This window comes from Meriones unguiculatus, chromosome 7 (genome assembly GCF_030254825.1).
Source record: "Meriones unguiculatus strain TT.TT164.6M chromosome 7, Bangor_MerUng_6.1, whole genome shotgun sequence".
Taxonomy (NCBI): Eukaryota; Metazoa; Chordata; class Mammalia; order Rodentia; family Muridae; genus Meriones; species Meriones unguiculatus.
Genome location: NC_083355.1, coordinates 107,752,636 through 107,774,036, shown reverse-complemented (window position 1 = coordinate 107,774,036; position 21,401 = coordinate 107,752,636). Strand labels below are relative to the sequence as shown.

General features: G+C 49.2%; 1 protein-coding gene across 3 annotated transcripts in view; it reads right to left on the bottom strand.

The window, feature by feature from the left end:
* Positions 1-21,401, bottom strand: part of Rin3 (Ras and Rab interactor 3) — a 102,331-nt gene that overhangs the window by 29,787 nt on the left and 51,143 nt on the right. For all 3 annotated transcript variants that reach the window (XM_060388067.1, XM_060388069.1, XM_060388068.1), the window contains exons 4-5: positions 9,664-9,736; positions 1,225-1,316 (exon numbers count right to left, since the gene is read on the bottom strand). In XM_060388067.1, the coding sequence (XP_060244050.1) occupies positions 1,225-1,316; positions 9,664-9,736 (165 nt within the window). The remainder of the gene's footprint in view (positions 1-1,224; positions 1,317-9,663; positions 9,737-21,401) is intronic.

The following is a 21,401-nucleotide window of genomic DNA, read 5'->3' as shown; positions in this document are numbered from 1 at the left end:
ATTGGCCAGCCCTCAGAACTGCCTTGGTGTTGGCCTTGCTTTCCTCAGGGCTACCCCTCATGTGATCACCCTGGTTACGGTCCCTGGCTATACATGGACCCCTCTGTCTAGAACCCCAAGGATCTTCCTACTCAATGGCTCAGCATGTCTGGCCAGCGGTGGTGGAACCCCAAAGTTAGGTTCAGGATCCATTGGTGTCACCCAAGGGCATCTCTGTAAAAACTATTGGGTGTGATGGTTGGTTTAAATGTCAGTTTGCCACAATAATAATCACCTGAGTAGGGAGCTCACAGAGGAATGTTCTGATTGCCTTAACTGGTATGGGAAGATCCTTCTGGTAGCAGCCCAGACAAAACAAGACATGGCAGAAGGAAGATTACTCATCTTTTGCTTGCCCGCCCTTCCCTTGGGCTGCCGAGTTGATTTATCCTTTTGTGGTTGCTGGTTCCTGTGCAGCTATGATAACCTGGGTTTCCGGGATTTCAATGCTGACAGGATCAAGGACTCTCTCCAGGAACCCTTGAGGTCTTTGGTGCCAGACTGAGACTGCTAAAGCACCCAGCCTTGGGTTGTTGGCCTTGTCAATGTGAGACCACAGTCTGCCAAGGCACTGGGCCTCCAAAACCAAGCAACTCCCGGGTTCTCAGCTTCTCATGTGTGAGACCGTTACTATTTCAATGTGAGCTATGGACTTTTCATTCTCTTGGTTGCTGTGGTAGTTTGAACAGGAGTGTCCCCCCCCCCAATATGCTCATCTATTTGAATGCTTGGTCATTAGGGTATGGAACTACTTGACAGGGATTAGGAGGTGTGGCCTTGCTGGAGTAGGTGTGACCTTGTTAGAGTGAAAGTGCATCACTGGGGATGGGCTTGGAGGTTTCAGAAGCTCAAGCCAGGCCCAGTGTCTCTCTCTGCCTGCTGCCTGTGGATCTGGATATAGGGCTCTCAGCTCCTCTCCAGCACCATGGCAGCCTGCATGCCACCATGCTTCCCTCCATGATGATAATGGACTAAACCTCTGAAACTCTAAGCCAGCCCCAATTAAATGTTAGGTGTTTTCCTTTATCAGAATTGCCATTGTCATGATGTCTCTTTACAGCAATAGGACACTGACCAAGATGGCTCTGCTCTTCTAGAGAACCCTGATTAATACAATGGGGAGAAATCTTAGAACTCCTTTGCCACAGTACCCATCTACTCTCTAGTTCTGCCAGGAGGACTTACCAAGGCCCAGGTTGGAGATGGTTTCAAGGTCCTGGAAGCTGCTAGCTTCAAGGATGGCCTGTGGCAGCCTCAGCGTGAAGGGCAATAAGTCTCTGTGAAGACAGGAAGACCACAGGTCAGGTACTAGAGGGGCCAGGGTTCCCCTTCTCCAGCATCCGCATAGCCAGACCCACGTCTCACATCCTGTGAGTTCTAGGGTTGCCATGTAACCTGGACATTTCCCTGGGGCCAAGGGATAGGGCTGCAGCTGAGGGGGTTGCCAGCCAGATGCAGGTCTTGTGCCAGCTTCAGGTACCTGGAAAGAGCTCCAGGTGCATGGAGAATCCCCTTGCTTCTCCCTCATCACCAGGCCCACATTTCCTTTAAGCATATTTGGTGACCTCTGACCCTGCCCTCCACATAGAGCATGGAGGGGTGCCCTGATGAGCATTTAGTGGGCTAACGCTGACTGCCGGGAAATTGTTGAGGGTTCCTTCCAGAGCTCTCTAGCAGCCATTCAGACAGAGGGAAACTGAGGCCAACAGGGAGAAAGGCTTTCTTCCCAGGCACGGCGGTGGGTTGTGGGTAGACAGGGGTGTGTCCTGGCCCTCTAGACCCCAGCCTACAGGCTGTCTCTCCAGCCAGGAGAGCTGGTCCTGATTTTATGTCTCATCCTGGCATCCAGGGCCTACCTACCACCTTCCATCCATCTCTCCCTCTCCTCTTTCCTCTTTCTCTGTTCTGTTGGCCCATCTCCTCTCCGTGAAGGCAGAAACTGACCAGAAGACCAAAAGGAAATAGAATGGCAGAGCTTAAAAATGGGTGCTTATCAATGTTAACAACCTGTTCCCCCACTATCCCCCCCAAGGCCCAGGCCACTTCCTTCCCACTTGTCGTCCGTTAAGAGCCACCCCTGTTGGCCTGGAGAGATATCTCCCTCTACCTAGGGCATCTACCTCTCCTTTCCTGTAACCCTTGCTTGGAGGTTTCCAGATCCTGGCAGGGCAACGCCTCAGGTCTTGGAAACCCTGTAATGTGCAGTAAACACCGTGGTGACCAACAGGCCTGTTCACAATGGACACTGAGCTGAAGAAAGAACAGTATCGATGGCTGCAATGGGGCTGACAGACTGTCCTCACAGCAGGAGTTCCCCAGACAACCCCACACCTGCCTGAGGCCTCTGTGGTAGCTGGGTGACTCTGCCTGTGGCTTCCGTCAGTGCCACCCCCTGTGGGAAGAGCTTTCATAGGGAGAAGAAAGCACTAGTGAGGTGCGGCTGTGGCACATTTGGGGGTGGCCTTTGGCTTCTTCACTGTTAGACAGGATGGCACTGCATTGTCTTCAGTCATTATCATGTGACTCTCCTGTGACCCTGAGACCTTCTAATGTCATCTGCCCATCCCTCTACACAAGTCTGGCTGGGCCCCATTCTGGATAGGTCCTGAGGGTCCTTCTCCTCTCTTAGGACCTTTACCCAAATCTCCAGTTTTAAAGGTTGGCCTAATTCATCTCCCATTACCTCAGTTTGCCTGGAAGACTCTAGTTTGCTGGTGTTTTGAATGGTTCCTGTTTCCAGAAAAAAAATGCCAGTGGCCAGCAGAGGTCGCTCAGTTCTCACCCTGCCAGTAATCTAACACTTCTGATGCTGAGGCAGACCTCTGGTCAAATCTCAACACACAGGAGACAGCCTGGGCCCTTGCTCCACCTCTCTAGGAAGCTCTTCAAACGCCTCCACCCTGCCCCCGCCTCAATACACCCACCGACCTGTAGCAAGCGCTCTTGCTCCTAGACACCTGTCCCCTCTTCTTGTACCGGCTGAGCTTACACATACCCGTCAAAGCCACATCATGGGCCTCCTCGCCCATTGGTTTCATCACCCAGTTCTGCCCTCCCCCCTTCCAGGACAGTCTTTCCATTCAGGATAGCGCACAGGATGAGGGAGCTGACCAAGAAATATCATATAACATCACTATTAGGGCACTGCAGCCACATAGGTAGGCAATCATTCCCGCTTAACAGCATAACAGGGGCTTTCAGAGAGGTGGAGATAATTGCCCGAGACCACCTTTTCAGCTAAGGAAAAAAAAAATCACCTTTATCCAGGACCACACATCAATTGTTATATAATTTCTCTCTGGTTTCCTATCTCGTCCTCATAACTCGCCTGAGATACTGACGATGCCACTGTCTTCCCTTTTTCAAATGCTAGGCTTTGGATGGCTGGTGAGGCAAAGCCGCTTTTGGCCAAGGAGGATGAATTAGATCCCTGGGACTCACACGGTGGAAGGAGAGAGTTGAACCCCTAAACTATCCTCTGCCCTCCATACTTGCACCATGGCATGTGTTCCCAGAGAAGTAAGTAAGTGAGCAAATAAATACATGTAAGGAAGATGTCAGACTTTGAGGTAGGAGTGGGAATGGAACATAGGGCCTTCCATGTAGTGGTCACTTGATCTAACGCTGAGCTACACTCCAGCCCTAGAGGCTGCGTTTGCTTGTTCTTCATGCAAGAGATTCATTGGGAAGGGAGGGAAAGGCTGCCCCGGAGGGGGGGGTGAGAGAGAGAAAGGGTAAGAGAGGGAGCAAGAGAGAGAGGTGGGGAATGTAATGGCGGGGACCTTTTCGAGGGTACATGGGTTGCATTTGGCGGTCGGTGATGACGTGGCTACTGGTCATCTGAGCCACTGAAGGTGGGCTGGTGGCAGTGGGGGTGGGCAGGTAGGGGAATCTGGTTCCTAACATTCCTTCCTTTGCTTTTTCATAGGAAACAAAAACACATTTGCTGCAACAGAGTTAAGCGTTACCTAAGTGCTTAAAATAAAATGTGCCAGTAGGCTCAGGGGCACAGGACCGTAATCCCAGCACTCAGGGAGGCAGAGGCAGAGGGATCTCTGTGAGTTTGAGGCCAGCCTGGCCTGCAAAGCAACTCCAGGACAGCCAAGGCGCACAGAGAAACCCTATCTCAAAAAACAAAAACAAAACAAACAGGCAAAAAAAAAAAAAAAAAAGCCTGTCCTTCCTCTTTAGGGTTCCACCATCAAGATAGTAGCATACACACATACAATTATTTTCAGAAATAAATGACACCCTGTTTTTTTCTTCTTCAGCTTACTTTCTTCATACAATAATAATAATAGCTACCATTGAAGAACATTCTAGCCCACGCAGGAACAGACTTCTTCCCTTCTCTGTGCCTCCAAGTATGCTAAGAAGTGTTTTCTTCTTTGGACGGGCATCTAACCTTGTTTCTTCTTTCTGTCATTCTAGCACATAGTTTATGCTTCACTGGATTCTGGTTTAGCGCTTTGTACGGGTTCTCTCTCAAATGCTCTCAAGGAAGTAGGTGCTTTTCCTAGACCCATTTCATAACTAAGAAACCTGTGCCCAACTCATAAATGCTAGTGTAAGAAACAAGAATACAGATTGGGGCTAAGATCAGACTCTTAATAACAAACACAAAAACAATGCATACTGCCATTGGCTCAAACAACACTGCAAAGAAGAATGCTCGTTCCTGCTGATTCTGCCCTTGGCTGGTTTTTCTTTTCAGTAGATTCCTAGTGAGCATGCCAGGCCACAGGATATAACACTTTAAAATAGGACAGAGTTCGCCACACCGACCGCTTGCCCCAAGCTTATACCCACTTGCACTCCAACAGAAACCATCCCCAGTTTATGGCACTTTCTGTCCTCCCAGTCCTAAGTACAACAACTGAACAGCCCACTCCAGTGGACTTTGTGGTGGCCTCTGTCAGTGACAATGACACACAAATTGTCCAGTTTGTGGTTTGGCAACTAAAGAAGATTTAGCACAGTGTGAAGGCATCCAAAAACAGGCTTAGTCACACCCAAGCATGAAGATCCTGGGCCTTGGGATAACACTAGGAAAGCTCTCAGATCGGGTGCTAGGGCAGTGGGCACCTGCCTTTGCACCCACCAATGACTAAAACCCAAAGGGGCGCTGGACACTTTTGAGGGTCTCTACCAGGTTTTCAGTGTCTGTACTCTGAAGACTTCCTTGATCAAAACTTCTGGGAAAAGGCTGCATGGCAGGCTCCTCTGTCCTCAAGCCCAAGGGTTAACAGCATTGGGTCTAGGAGAACCCACAATAACGATCATGCATGTGTGTGAGCGTGTGCTGTGTCGGGAATTGGCCCAAGGCCTTAAGATATTACGCAATTGCCCTACTAATGAATAGCACCCTCAGCTACAGAATCTGGGTTTTTAAACTGCTCTCAAGGAGATCTTAGTGAACACAGGCTTGGGTGGGGATCATGCAGGTAGGATTCACAGCTCCCCCTCCCCCCCAGCAAAGGCTGGCAAACAGCGAATTAATCAAACTTACAGACCTTCTGTAAGTACTCGTGCGTATCTATTTCCTTATGAACTATAAAGCCTTGTAAAAGGCGCCACAGAAACAGAGATTTTCAAAGTGAGATCTTCAGAGTGGATGTTTTTAGCAACTATCCCTCACTTTGGAGGGCCAGCTTACACATCTCTGGGTACCTATAAACCTCTCTGGAGGTCCCTGTTCTAGCTAAAGCTTTTTACTTTTGGCCAGCGTTATGTAAGAAACACAAAGCATCTCTCTCTCTCTCCCCCCCTCTCCACACACACACACACACACACACACACCCATGCACACAAGCTCAGCAACACAAGACTTAGTCCACCTGCAAGGGACACGTTCTGGAAGGATATGTCCCAGCTTGCTTTCTTACACACAAAGTCACTAAATTGATTTCCTACTCCCCTACGAGGGGTTTTCTAATGCCACCATCTGGTTTTCTAATTCTCTGGGCACTGAGCATCTAATCATTCAGTTTTGTCCCCATGTTAGTTACCTGGAACTGAAGTCAGACTCAGGAGACTTCGGGGCTCAGTGACTCCCGTGGGAGCCCCTATTTCCAATGCCAGTCCTAAGACCTGGGCCAACAGTGCTTCTGAGCCACTGAGCTTTGCGTGCACAGAGCTTTGCATGCACTGTGATGAGAACTATCTTCAAAGGCGGGAGTGACCAGTGAGCCACTCCCCGAGGGGGATGGTTGCTTAGCCACTGCTGTGTGGGGGCAAATCTGAGGGAGGAAGGCCGTCCCACAGAGCTCCTTCCTTCCTCATCTTGGGTAACGGCATTCACAGGGCTGTGCTGAGGTTCAGGCCGCACGATCCTGGTAAGGGTCTTAGCTGAGCCTGGTGTCATGGATATGTTCAAGAAGCAATGGGACTAAGTACCTGTCCCTCAGGAAGGAAGCCCCAGTGTCTGCCATTTCTGCAGCCATACCTTCTTTCTTCAGTGGCTGCCCCCTCCCTTTTGGGTGACGTCTCTTCATGACTCTGAATGACTTCAGCAGCCCTTGGCTATTTGTTCTTCTCTTCCTTCAGCCTCACTTCCTGCTGCAGCCATATTGCTGCTGTGTGGGGCTAACTATTGGTAACAGCATGGTTCATAGCAGCTGTGAAAGGAGGTCCCTGCAACTCCAGGTATAGCTTTGCCCTGGAGCTATTCCTGAGGCTGCCCGTGTCTGTTGTCTGTTTCTCATGGCTGGACCTTTGCCTGTCCTGCTTCCTGATCCTAGAACTTTCTCCCTGCCCTCCTTGGTAGGGCTCCCACATCTTCTTCATAAAGATGAAGCTCCACATACAGAGGGAATAGACTGAAGGGAAGCAACAGATGAGGCCTTTCCAGTACAGGGCTGATAAGATGCCAGGGCTCAAATCTGGCTTCAGAACTTGGTATGTTCCTTGGGGTCAGTTACATTCCAGCCTCAGTTTCTTCATCCCTAACACCACTAAGAACACATATAATGGTTTTGCATGTAGTGCTCTATACAGTCTACCCTGCTGAGGCCCAATCAGAAATGTTCAGCACAGCCCTGGGGACGGACGCTACCAGCCTTGTGATGAGTGACCACGGCGGGGGTTAGAAAGAAGCAGGTAGGCAGCACTGAGCGTAGAGACGCCCAGGTAAGCAGTCATCCTCCCAGCTCTGCAGAGTCATTACTGGGATGCTGGACATTGTCAAAACTGAAAAGCTTTTACAAGAACTGGGGCCTCCAAGAGAAAGGGTTGTCTCTGAGGGCTGGCACCTGTGATCTCAGCACACTGGGCCCTCACAAATGTCTGAGAGGGACCTCCTAACCCAGCATTAGGGATGAGAAGGTGGAGATCCTGTTCTGGTAAAATCTTTATTGTGTGAGTTATCCCAGGAATGCCCATGAGCAGCCACCAGCCAAAAGGTCCTCAGGTGCCCAATGGGAAGCCCTCTTTGTGGCGGAAGAGACTCATGGGCTTGTGCTGGGCTGGGCTTGGGTTTAGTGTGGTGATGGACACACAGCTCTAACAAAAGTCTAGAATGGATGGGCATTCATGAGCACATACCCTGAGGCGGGAACAAGGCTCCTTACATCTTCAGGGGCCTCCAGTGGCTAGTTCTGAAGGAGCCTGCATGTAGGAGCTTAGAATTTCAAAATTGTAGACTCTCATACTTAGCTGTTCTTGGTTAATGTCCCTGACAGGGAGGCAAGGGTGCCAGGAGAGGTCAGGTGGTTGGAGTCACACAGCTGTAACAGCCCAGGCCTGGGGCTCTGGCTCCTGAGGTGCTCAGTGTCACAGACACAGCTCCCCTAGGACATGGTCAGGCCTGTCTCTGTCCCATGATCTCCTTCAGAGATCCCTGGAGTTGGAAGACAGAACAGAACTGCTTTACTGGGATGGGGAGAGAAAAACAGCCAGAGGAGGAAAGGCTGGGAAGTGACATGGGTAAGCTCGGTGACCGTGGCTCCTGATCTCCCTGGACACCAAGCTGATGCCAAGTGGCAGAGACGAAATGAGAGAGCTCATGGGGTCCCAGGCAGCATATTCTCTCTCTTTCATGGGCATTAACTTACCCTTCCTCTAGCATCAAAACAATTGATGTGAGAACTCCCTTTTATAAAAGAGGAGATTGAGGCTTTGGGGTGTTAAATATCCAGCTTAATATCTGGATTCTCCATCCATCCATCCATCCATCCATCCATCCATCCATCCATCCATCCATCCTTCTATCAATTCATTCATTGTAGTCAGCATGTGCCAAATACTGGAGAGACCTCCTTCAACTAAGGTAAACTCAAAAGGGTCCACCTTCCCACAGTCTGGTGTGTTGCAGAGGTCTGTGGCTTCTGAAATTTTTCCCTGAGTCTAGCGGGCCAAGCCAGTGCACCAAGCCAGGGCACACTGGTGGTGGAGCTCTTTTTAGTTTGGACTTGACTCTGCCATTTATTCCCATCTCCACACCTGTGCAGTGGGGATAACAGGAATAACCCTTGTAGAGTTGTTGGCAAGGTTTTAAAAGACAATGTGGAGGGAACAGGAGAGATGGCTCAGTGGTATATGTACTTGCTGCCTTTATAGGGGACTTGGGTTCAGTTCCCAGATCTTACATGGTACCTCACAATTGTCTATTTCTAGTCCTAGGGTATCTGATGCTGTCTTCTGGCCTTCTTGGGTACTGCATGTACACAGTACACATACATACATGAGTATACGTACATGAATGGCAAACATTATGACACATTAAAAAAATGTTTGAAAGGTCACAGTATATAGGGCCAGGCAGTGGTGGTGCACGCCTTTAATTTCAGGGCTCAGGAGGCAGAGGCAGTTGGATCTCTGCGAGTTTGAAGCCAGCCTGGTCTACAGAGCAAGTTCCAGGACAGCCAGGGCTACACAGAGAAACCCTGTCTTTTAAAAACAAACAGACAAATGTACTGGTATGAAAATCCCTTAGAGCCTCACTGAGTGCTAGAGGGAGCCTTCCCCAGGCAGCGGGAGACGTGAGCGTCAGTGTTGCTCTGCTGGCCTGGAGGATCTTTGGGAGCATGTGTTTCAGCAGAGGTAGCCTGGGGTCAGGGACCCCAACACATCTTAGCAGACATCTGAGCAGCCCTTGTTCAGGCCCTGCAGCTTCAGCTGTTGGTTTATAGCACCAAATGTATTTTTAAAATTTTGTTGATCGGAAACCAGTTCTGAGTGAATGGAGCGGAACCTACGGTGGTCTGCCCAGCTGAACAATCCCAGGCTCCCACCCACCGGGGCAAGGCATCGGCCCCTCTTGCTGTCCCTACAGGAAGCGCCTTCTGTAGTCCCTGGCACAAGTTGGTCTGTAGGGTCCCAAGCTGTCCCTGAAAGACTGGCAGGGAGCCAGAGGGGTAGGTGGCTGGCAGAGAAGTCCTTAGCAGAAGAGTCCGGGAAACATCAGAGCTGATTGCTCTTCTTGTGGTTACCAGCGCAGAGACAAGGGACTGTCCCCTCTCACTGCAACCTCCACCCACCCATACTCTGCCCTCTCCTATGCCACAAACACACCCAAGGTTGCAAAGATGTCTGTTGCAACCATGTGGGTGTACTGCAACAAATGGGCTCTGTTAAGCCAGGACGGGAACCCGCCCCCACAGCCTCTTCTAGGACCAGGCCACTCACCTACTGACACAGTAGAATGCAATCAGTCTGAAGATGTCTTCAAACACAAGAACGGAGCCTTCCAGGTACACTACTGGGGAGAGACAAGAGAGGCCCTTGTAAGTATCTTCTGATGACCCGGGAACTGATGACCTGGCTCTGCACTCATCCCTTTCCAGTTCAGTGCCTCAGTTTCCCTCACCTTCCAAGGCAACAGCCCTTCCAACCCTAAAGACGCAGTCATCTAGATATACCAGCCTGCCATCCAGTTTGCAAAGCCTAGGCCAGTTTCTCACAGGGATGAAGGCTGGGGAAGAAGGGTAGACAGCGACACAGATCAACACAGACACATATTAGCATACATACATTCCATAAATACGTATTCTAACTGCTTCCTCCTCATCCTGTAACCTAAGCACTATTCTCAACAGCTCATGTCATTTTTTTTTTTTTAATTCATGTTTTTCTATTCATGACAAACGGGTCATGGCTTCCTGTTTGGTTAGATATAAAAATTTATAAAGAGATTTTCAAAAACTCCTGCTCTTGGTACTTCTGAGCTCTGGGAATGTCCCCAGTGGCTCCATCTGGGAATCTTGGGGCTTTCTTGTCTATGGTCTTAGAATTTCCAACATATGTTCACGGTCCTCTGTAGAGACCAAAAGGGGTATCCTGAACCTGAGAGAGCCTGTCTGGGGTGCCCTGAACCTGAGGGAGCCTGTCTGGGGTATTCAAACTTGAGGGAGCCTGCCCTTGTCACAGTGATTTGACTTCCAAATGCACACAAAGCCCCCAGGCAGATGCAGTACCAGATACAGGCCCTAGCACAAAAGATGGCTTATCTCATACTAACTTCCATGTTCCACAACTCCAGCAGGTTCTGAGGTTCCTTGGGTTCAGGGTACCCCAGACAGGCTCCTTCAGGTTTGAGTGCCCCAGGAAAGCTCTCTTGGGTTCATGGTACCCAAGAAAGGTTCTCTTGGGTTTGGGGTACCCAAGACAGGCTCCCTTGGGTTCAGGGTAAGACAATCACAGGCTGTTGGCAGCGGAAGGATTCCATGGCCTCTCATGGCTGCGTGTGCTGCTTCTGCTGAGGGGGGACCCTTCTTCCTCAGGTCCATCATACACTCCTCATTCCTGCCTCTTACTGTTGCCCTTCAGGTCTCCAGAGCTTTCAGCCCTCAGTCTATGCTCTGCCCGTAGTCTTTGTTTCCTCATTCCCATTCCTCCCAGGGAAGGGCCACACTCAGGCACAGCTAATGAGAGGCTCAGCTGCTACCGTCGGCTGGAGACCAGCAGGGACCAGGAGGATCTTGCTTTCCTGCCTATGAGCCCAGCATACCACTGGGTCAGGAACACAGCCAGGACCCACAAAGAACAGGGTAGAATGGGCCTTCTGGTGTGGTAACTGGGAGGCTATCCTATCTAGAAAGAGGATGGGAGGGTGCTTAGGTTGGTGTGTGTGAGGCAGGGTGGGGGTGGAGTGGTGAGGTGGTAGGGAGTCGGGGAGGTTGGAATGAGGGGTTCTGTGCTAAACTACAGAGAGCCTGTTTAGCAGAGTTCAGCAGTACTGTGTGTCTTCACCCTGTTAGGCAACATGAGGGTTCTTTTAGAAGTGGTGAAACATTCTTAAATGATGGTGACGGTTTCCCAACTCTGAATACACTAACGCCGCTGAATTCCATACTTTAAATGGGTCAACCATACGAGAACAAACACAGTAAGCAAACGCATTTGAATAACATTTAAATAAAGCTCTTACTTTAAAAAGTATGAGGAAGGTTCACTGCAGAGCGGACTCAGCTTTTCCTACTGCATTGTTTTGCTGAAATTTTTATAATACACACATATGACTTTTATTTCAGACTTCTTTTTTTGAGTTATTATTTTTTTATTAATTAATTCAGTTTACATCTTGGTCATAGACATCTCCTCCCAGTCCCACCTTCCCTCTTGTATCCCCTCTCCTCTATTCCTCAGAATAGGGGAGCCCCCCTACTCAGACACCCCAGCTTATGTATTCACATGAGAATTGGTCTTCCTCCCCTGTGGCCTGATAGGGTAATCCCACCAGGGGGAAGTGATCAAAAAGCAGGCAACATAATTCATGTCAGAGATGTCCCTAATCCCTTCACTAGTGGGCCCACATGGAGCCCAAGACACCCATCATCTACTTATACATAGAAGACCTAGGTCTAGACCACGCATTGTCCTTGGTTGGTGCTTCAGACTCCATGGGCCCTTCTGGGTCCTGGTTGATTGGTTCAGATGGTCTTCTTGTGGAGCTTTGTCAGCTCTAGGTCCATTTATCCTCCCCTCCCCCCTTTCTAGTAGACTTCCCGTGCTTTGTCCAATGTTTGGCTGTGAGTCTCAGTATCTGTTTCAAACCGTTGATGGGTAGAGAGTCTAAGGGGACAACTCTGGTAGGCTCCTGTCTGCAAGCATATCACAGTATCATTAATAGTGATAGGGTTGGCTTTCTTCCACGGGGTGGGTCTTAGGACTGGGCCCAGCATTAGTTGGATATTCCCTCAATCTCTGCTCTATATGTTCTGTCTTTGTCCCTGCAGGTCTTGTAGGTAGAGTACATTTTGGATTGAGGTTTTTGTGGGTGGGTTGGTGATCTCCTCCATCGACTAGGAGTCTTCTCTAAATACAGGGCATTCTTTTCCATCTCCATGGCCCCTGCTACTAGGAGTTTTAGCTAGAGTCTCCATCATATCCTCCCAGAGTCCTATTCTGATTTAAGTCTATAGAACACCAACAGCTCAGGCTCTAAGATCTACAATTAATAAATGGGACCTCTTGAAACTGAAAAGCTTCTGTAAAGCAAAGGACACTGTCAGTAGAACAAAACAGCAGCCTACAGATTGAGAAAAGATCTTCACCAATTCTACATCTGACAAAGGACAAATAGCCAGAATATATAAAGAAATGAAGAAATTAAACAGCAACAAATCAAATAATCTAATTAAAAAAGGGGGTTACAGAGCTAAACAGAGAATTCTCAGTAGAGGAATCTCAAATGATGGAGAAGCACTTAAAGAAATGCTCAACATCCTTAGGCATCAGGAAAGTGCAAATCAAAACAACTCTGAGATTCCATCTTACACCAGTCAGAATGGCTAAGAACAAAAACTCAAGTGACAACACATGCTGGCGAGGATGTGGAGAAAGGGTAACTACTTTATTAAAAATATCTCATTTTATTTTATTTTTATGTGTGTGGGTGCTTTGCACGTGAGTATATCTGCGCACCATATGCATGTTTGGTATCTGTGGTGGCCAGAAGAGGGCACTAGATTTCTTGAAACTGGAATTATAGACAGTTGTGAACTGCCATGTGGGTACTGAGAGCTGAACCCAGGTCCTCTGGAAGGGCAGCCATTTTTCCAGCCCCATGTACGACTTCCACAGCAGGGTTTGGCAGAGATTTCCCCTAAAGATTAGTTTCTGGTATTTCCTCAGAAGCTTCCCAAAGCTGATGCGTGCCCAGACCCCAGCACTGCCAAGAGGCCATGTCACCTTGTCACTTCACATTGCCTTTACACAGTCTTGGAGACATCCAGCACTTCTGTATTTGGCAATATCCTGTGGCACAGAGCCTGTCAGCCTGTCCCTTCTGACCAAGACACCAGGCAAGCCAGTCATGGTGGACTGTCAAAGTGTTTATCCTTTCCAGGGCCCCTCAGTGAGAGCCTTTGTACAGAATGTTCCAGAGGTCTGACCTCACATGGTGAGCTCTAGGGTCAGCCAGTGGGAGCCACTGTTCTGCAGTGGCCACAGGTGACAGCAATGAGAATCTGCTTCTTAGAAGGAAGCCTTTCACCTTAGCACCCTCCATCAAGGTTGGACTGAGGTGCACCAGCCCGGCTCCTGGCTTTCACAGTATCAGTGTTAGGATGGAACAGTCATAAGAAACCTGAAAGCTAGCATAGTGCTTGGCATAGTATCCCAGCAGCTGGCATGAAGGGTGCTACTGTGAGCTTGCATGACTATGTCATGGGCTCTTGGTTGTATACAAGAAGCAGACTTCCTCAGTCAGATGGTAATTCTGTAGGTTTAAGAAACAACCAAACTATTTTCACCAGTGACATCACTTTTACATTCCCATAAGCCATGTGTGGCCGTTCCAATTTCTCCATATCCTTGTTAATACTTGTCCGACTTTTTGACTGTAGCCATTCCAGAGAGCATAAAGCGTATCCTGTAGTTTTTGATCTGCATTCCCCTAAAGACTAGTGAGGCTGAACATTTGCTACATGTTTATTGACTGTCTATGTCTGCATACTTCTTTTTGAAACAAAAATGTCTATTCAGATCTTTTGCTTATTTTTTAAATGGATTTTTTTTCGAGACAGGGTTTCTCTGCGTAGCCCTGACTGTCCTGGAACTCATTCTGCCACCACTGGCTCCTTTGCCTACTTTTAAATGGGTTAAAATATTTTCCTTTATGCCTTTTTCAGCACTCAGGAGGCACAGGCAGGTAGATCTCTGAACTGGGGTTAGCCTGGTCTACAGAGTGAGTTTCAGGGCAGTTGAAGCTACACAGCGAAATCCTCTATCTTAAATGGATATTTTGCCTCTGTGTGTGTGTGTGTGTGTGTGTGTGTGTGTGTGTGTGTGTGTGTTTATACCATGTGCATGTAGTACCTGTGGGGGATCACATGAGGGCATCAGATCTCCTGGGACTGTAGTTAACAGAGTTGTGAGACCATGAGGATGCTAGGATTTGAACTTGGCTCCTTTGGAAGAGCAGTCAGTACTGCTGAGCCGTCTCTCCAGCACAAATGGGTTATTCATTTTTGATGAGCAGGGGCATGGGTCTCTCACTGCTTTCCCAGTGCAGATGCAAAGGGACCAGCCACTTTCCATGAGGATATACCTTCCCAGTGTGGCTGACTGTACCCTTCTGCTTAAGCCGTGAGCCAAAATAAACCCTTCCTTCCTTGAGCTTCTTTTTGGTCAGCATTTTGTCACAGCAATGTAAAAAGTAACCAAGGCATTTAACACGCAGTGGGTCTTAACAGGATCACCATGCTCACTTAAGCCACAGTCTTCTCTGCTGTCTTATCCATGCTGTTCTCATCACAGATGCTTTTTCATAGATGGTGTGAAACTTAGCTGCAAACATGCCTGGTTTTAATTATTACAAATTCCCAGTGGTGGAGGCAAGTGTATCCAACAGATGAAAACGTGTCCTTTATGTTGTGTTCTTTAAGGTAGCATGGAACAGCTACTGACAAGGGTCACTATGAGTGGCTGGAACCTGACCCCAAGCTTTGGTGAGATTATACAAAAACATCAAGTGGGGATACGCCTTGCCAAAGATTACTGTGTGTGGTGTACACACTTACTTAGGAAACAGAAACTCAAACCTTCTGCATTTAGACAGCTCCGCTAACCCTAGAGATCTCACTTTTTTTTTTTTTTTTTTCGTTTTGGCTTTCAAGTCACGGTTTCTCTGTGCGGCCCTGGCTGGAGATCTCACTTCTGATATGCTGTCAACAGTAGTGCTTATTCAAACGTCTGGTTGTGACACCCACATGAAGGACCTGGGTCAGAGTCACTCCTCAGCCTGGCCCGTAGAAACGAAGGACAAATGGGTAAGGAAACAGACGTGAAACCTTAGAGAAGGGTCAAAGGGACTTTTCCTTTTCCAGGGAATCGATCTGGGACTTCTTCCCAGAGGTAGACACTGAGGTAGCCGTCTGCGTGTTCTCTTTGGATGATTGAAAACAGGGTTGGGGGGATGAGGCTGTGTGTGTGTGTGTGTGTGTGTGTGTGTAATGTTAATTTGCTTTATCCTGCATGCAGCTAGGACTCTCTGCACACAGTTAGGGTGTGAGCAGCTGATGGATCAGATCTGCCCCAGGAGGACACTTGAGGAAAGCTGGATGCCATTCTGCCAGGAGAGGCTGAGAGCCAACCCCTTAGAAGGCTCAGAGAAGAAAAAGACTTCACCATACTTGTCTGGGGAAAACTTTGAGTGAGCCCCAGGATGTCCTTACCAAGGTTCTTATGTGACCCATGGAGCTAATATCTGGATTCCCCTGTCACCCAGAAAGAGCTGGAACATCTAATCTTGGTAGATTTTGACACACCTACCCCAAAAGGGCACGGTGTCAATGTTCAGTCCTTGATAGGAAAAGTCAGACTCCAAGGACAAAAAGTGAGAATCTGGGAACTAGGAAGAGAGTAAAGTCTGCAGGGCTCCCCCAGTGAAGGGAGGCACCCCCTCTTCCAGGGACCACGCCAGCCACAGCGTGGCTGCAAGCAATGGGCCTCTTCCCTATTTTAAGGACCACAGTTGTTGGGTGTTGAGTGCGTGCCTGCCTGTGTGCGTACGTGCGTGCGTGTGTGTGTGTGTGTGTGTGTGTGTGTGTGTGTGTGTCACAGAGGAAGGGCTGCCTGTTTCTCTCAGCATATCTAACCAAAGGTTCAATTTTATAAAACCCATGAAAATTGCTTCCTCTATTCCCAGAGATGGCAGGAGTTTGTGGGGTGGGGAAGGGAAGGCAGGTGGAGGGAAGTAACAAGGACTCTGAGTCTGGGGACCCCTAGTCTGAGGTGGCTTGCTGCTGAGACTCGCTGGAGTGCAGGTAGCTCGCCAGGGAGCCTGGAGAAGAGCCTGCTGATGGGAATGCTTTGTGACCGGAGCTGCCAGCCTCACTGTTATCGAAGAGCAGAAGCAGCCAGGATAAGGGAAGGACTAACGGTCCCCTGCTCCTGCCCAGGGAAGCTCCTCTGGGGAAGGGTTGGACCGAGGCTGGGAAAGCTACTTCCCACTCCAGGTCAAGGTTGCACAGCCTTGACCCAGAGTCTCTTGCCACACTCTGAGGCAAAGCCTTTCTGAGACTCACTTTCTGAGTGTAGGTGGGGTCTTGGAGAGCCACAGTGGCTGACCTAGGCCCTGTGGGTCATTGTGCAAAGGCCAGAGCGGCAAGCTACAGAGGCTGAGGAAAGGAGAGCAGCCACTCCAGTCACACAGCCCCTCAAAGAAGTCCAGATAGCCTGGGTGTGGAGGGCGACACAGAGGATCCAGCAGCCGGGAGAGGGCACGGTTCAAATGTACCAGAGAGACTGCCCTTTTGGTCTGGCTTGTAGGGACAATTAGGGGCGCCGCTACCTCCGGAGTCCGATGATGCTGGAGCCCCCCTCACTCTGTTTCTGCCAGCCAGCCCAAACCTCATCTCACAACCCACCTCTGTGGGCCAAATTTTCCACCAACCAGTGGCCCAGAAGGATGCTGAGCATTGTGGGGACAGAATGAGCCTTGCCCGGTGGTGCTGCAGTTGGAAGCTAATGGGACAGGTACTAGGAGGCCCAGACAGAGGTTGAAACAGGGCCCCTTCCAAATGCCTCCTCAGTCATGGCTAAAGGCAGGAAACCAGAAAGGTTCAGTAGCTGGCCCAGAGGTATGGTCAGGTCATGGTGGTGTCCCTGGCAAGCTCACTAGGCACAGAACATAAGGGATAAGGAAGGTACACCAGGGTTCCCACTGGAAATCAGTCATGATCCTTGCCTGGTGTCAGCACAGAGCCTCTCTCCTGCAGGCCAGTCTCTGCCCTTGTTACTGGGAGGCACCTGAGGCGGGGTGGGGTGGGGTGGGCAGGACTTTCTGGGAAGAGCGTTATCCCTTCTTTCTGGCTTGGGCACAGCTCACATCTTGTTCTCAAAGGCCCAACTGGGGATTAGCATGAAGAACACTGGGCATGAGCCTAATTTCTTTTCATGATCTAGGGGTAGGATCTTTTGGGGGTTCTTATTGCATTCTCCTGCGTTTGCACTTGTGAAAGACCATCTCTGGACCCCACAGGGGCCATCACACTGATCTCAGTACACCATCCTTGTTTAAATAAAAGGCTCTTGGTTTTGGAGACTTTTTGTTCTTCCTTACTGAGTAAGTGCAAACAAGAGGCTTCAAGAGTCTGAAAAGGAACACAGGACAAACTGTCACGATGCAGACGGGACTACGTCTGGGGACTATTTATAGGTTCAGATGCCAAAACAGAAGGGAGTGCTGGACAGATTTGCGAATTGCCAAATATCAGGGAAGTCTAAATAAAGAGCAAGACATGGAAGGCCCTCTGGGAGAAGGCAGGTGGGGGTGTGGGGATGTGAGGGAGCTGCAGACCTGGGAAAACCACCCCCTTCACCCTGCCACACTGAACCTGCCAAGGAAGGCTTGTTCATGAAAAGAGAAGAGGGAAGTAGCCCAGGCACCACCCAGATAGAGCAGTCAGCTCCAAATGTTATGAAGGGCTCATCACAAATAGCCAGAATACCCCTTTGACCTTAGGATCTTACAAGTGTGTGCAAAAATAGCATCCTACCATACTAAGACATCACCAAGCAGGTATTTTCTTTTTCTTTCCCATACTAAGTGTGAAAGAGCTGCTGTGTGTTTTGCACTCACAATTCATCTCTGTGCACTCAGCCACATTTCAAAGGCTTAGGAGTCACCACACTGGATAAAGCCATGGTTCTTCCCTGGGAGCAAACTGGTCCAAACTCAGTGATGGCAATGTATGTAGATACTTTTGGTTGTGACACCTCAGGGTTGGCACTATTGGCACTTTAGTGGTCAGAGGTCAGGAATGCTGAGATCATGCCCTTCAGTTCCTCACAGCGAGGGAGGGCCTGCTAGGGACTGGTAGGGACTGGTATGTGCACCCTGAAGCACTTGGCAGGAGTCTAGGAGTGCTTTGAGTAGCCCTCCTAGCCCTCTGCTGGCACATAGTGGGTTCTTCACTGAGCTCAGTGGAGACCTGAGTCCCAGAGGGTCTGGATTCCCGTGTTCTAAACTAGAAACGCAGAAACAGTGAGCTTTGGCATGAATCATGAATCAGGAACAGTGGCCATTTGTGGGCAACTGATACTTCGCCTGCTGTGAGACTATGGAGCCTGGTTCATAAGCTTCAACTTCCTTTTTATTGGCCTTTAACCTCCCAGGCAGCCTGAGCCCTTGTTCAGTTAAGAGTCTACAGCCTGCAGCTCTGGGCAACAAGGCTGATGGCTGATGGGGGTATGCACTGGGTTTATCCCCTTGTCCAAATACAGGTCAGTTTACATGCATCTCTTTCACCATGTCTACTTGGGCACCGTTTTTTTTTTCTTTTTAATTAATCACTTTATTTATTATGTATAGTGTTCTGTCTGCACGTACACCTGCACTCCAGAAGAGGGCACCAGATCTCATTATAGATGGTTGCGAGCCAGCATGTGGTTGTTGGGAATTGAACTCAGGACCCTTGGAAGAGCAGCCAGCGTTCTTAACCTCTGAGCCATCTCTCCAGCCCCGGTCACAGGTTTTGAGTGTGGGATATCAGTGCTAGAGCAGAGCCCTGTCCTCCCCCATAACCCTGCAGGCATGGCATAGCTCCTAATTCACCTCTATTACTTGCTAAGCCTCTACTGCCTACCATGGCTAACCATGGTGCCATACCAGGTTGCATGGTTAGCCATGCCCCTTGCTGCTTTCCCTCCCACAGCTCCTTTTCCTTCTGCAGGCCATTTCTCTTAAATATCTCCCCAGATCCACTGTAACTCCCGGGTGGAGCCCCACCACGGTGTCCCTAACGGTTACTGTAGACAACCCTCTGGTCTTCAACCTTAGGGCCTCTCTTGCGTTCCAGCCTTTACCCTTCTACCCCCCCCCCCCCGACCCTTAAAGACATGCTACTTCTCTGTAGCGTGATGTCCCCACCCACACGACCTTCATTGGGTTCTGGATCCCTTTTGGACCAAGGCCGAGCCTCACTTGAGGCCTCACTTGAGCTCTGGGTTCTCGGCCAGTCCTCCCTTCCACACACTCACATTCTGCCCACACTGACTTCCCCTGGACACACCCAGCGCCCTGGCGCCCTGTATGAGCTGTCTTGCCACTTCATATGCACTTCCCCTCTTATTCAGAGAGGACATTTCTCTCTGTCCTTCATGTCCCAACATGTCCACACCCACCCGTCCTTCACCAGGATAGTCATCTATGCATGCCTTTCGCCTAGCATGCTTAAATTAAATAAACAAAGAAACTGAGTCATATACACCTCTAACTGTGGCAAGTGAGTGACTCTTCTCAAATAGGAACTTTTCTCAAGAGCAGAGAAGCACGTCTTCTTTTTCTCTTTCTACTCTTCCTTTTTCGTTTTCCCTCCTCTTTCTTCTTGTTCTTCATGACAGGGTCTTATTTTATAGCCCAGGCTGTCTCTAAGCTCATGATCTTCCTGTCTTTCCTCCCTCTCCTGGCCTCCCCAAATGCTGGGATTACAGGTGTGCGACATTATGTGGGGTTCAGAAGCATTTATTTTTGCTTTTATAAATTACATTTATTTATAGCCAGCGGGTGGTGGCGCATGCCCTTAGTCCCAGCATTTGCGAGGCTGAAGCGGGTGGATCTCTGTGAGTTCGAGGCCAGTCTGGTCTACAGAGCACATTCTAGGACAGCCAGGCAACCCTGTATTGAACCATCCCCCATTCCCCTCCCCCACCAATTACATTTATTTATATGCAGGGGAAGAGGCAAGCCACAGTGCATGTGCCAACAGCCACTGGGAGGCCAGACGACAACTTGTGGGAGTTGGTTTTCTCCTCTACCACGTGTGCCAGTGATGGAGCTTGGTTGTCAGATTTGGTAGTGGGCATCTTTTCCTGTTCAGTGTTTTCACTGGCCCAAGAACAGAGTCATGGAGTGCTAGGAGCGGGTGTTGAGAGCCGGGCCGCTGAGCTTTAACATCTTGGCTTTGGCGCTCACTAATGTGTGATTCTGACCAGCCTGGGTTTCTGAAAATATGGGAGTTATGATTCTCGGTATCTACTGCAAAACTGAATGGCATGAAAAATAACCGTAGCTTGTGATTTATGGGTCAAAACAAGCAGTGCTCAGCTGGGTGATACTTTTGCTACTAAGGGAACTGACTTTTTCACTGGCTGGTATGAGCTGGAGCCCGGTCTGGTCTGGAGGATCCAGGATGTTTTCCCTCAAATCTAGTTCTTTGGCAGGGAGAGGTAAAGGCTACATTTAGCCAGGTCTGTCTTCCTTCCTCCCAGGCCTCTCTCCTTTCCATCACCCCCAGGCCTTTCTTTCCAGAATGGAGGCAACTCAGCTCTTAGGCTTTAAGGAGAAGCTGCTAATTCTCTGAAAACCCATGAGGAACTGGCTAGAGTCATTTCTGCTTATTCTGTTGACCACAGAAGTCATAGGCCAAAGTAGATTCAAGGGGCAATAGACTCCGCCCCAGAAAGGAAGAAGTGTCAAAAAATATACTTTAATCGGCCACACTGTGGAGCTATATCCTAAAGCTGATATGCTGATTAAATTGGCAGAGCAATTGTAATCCTAGCACTCGGGAGGCTGAGGCAGGAGGATAGAGTGTTTGAAGTCTGTGTGAGCATGTAGAGATGCCCAGTTTTCTCAAAACTAGAAAATAAGTAATTCATACCAAATGCTTGATAAATGACTGCTATCATATGGTAATTCTTCTTCATATGGTAATTCTGTAGGTCTCCCATCGCACCTACCCAAGGCCCGGCACCCAGCCAGATCTCACTATTTTTCTTTTATTTGGGAGGGGGGGTCATAATTCAGTGGAGGAAGAGGCAGATGGACAATGTTTCAGGCTGGACTAGAAAGGGCAAGATTCTTGCAGCCGTCCGTGAGTCACATTCTGCAAACCTGGGATCCGGCTGGAGTCCCAAGTCTCTGGTGGGAAACTGAAGTCCTCAGAGGCCTAGAGGGTCCAACATGAAGCTAACACCCT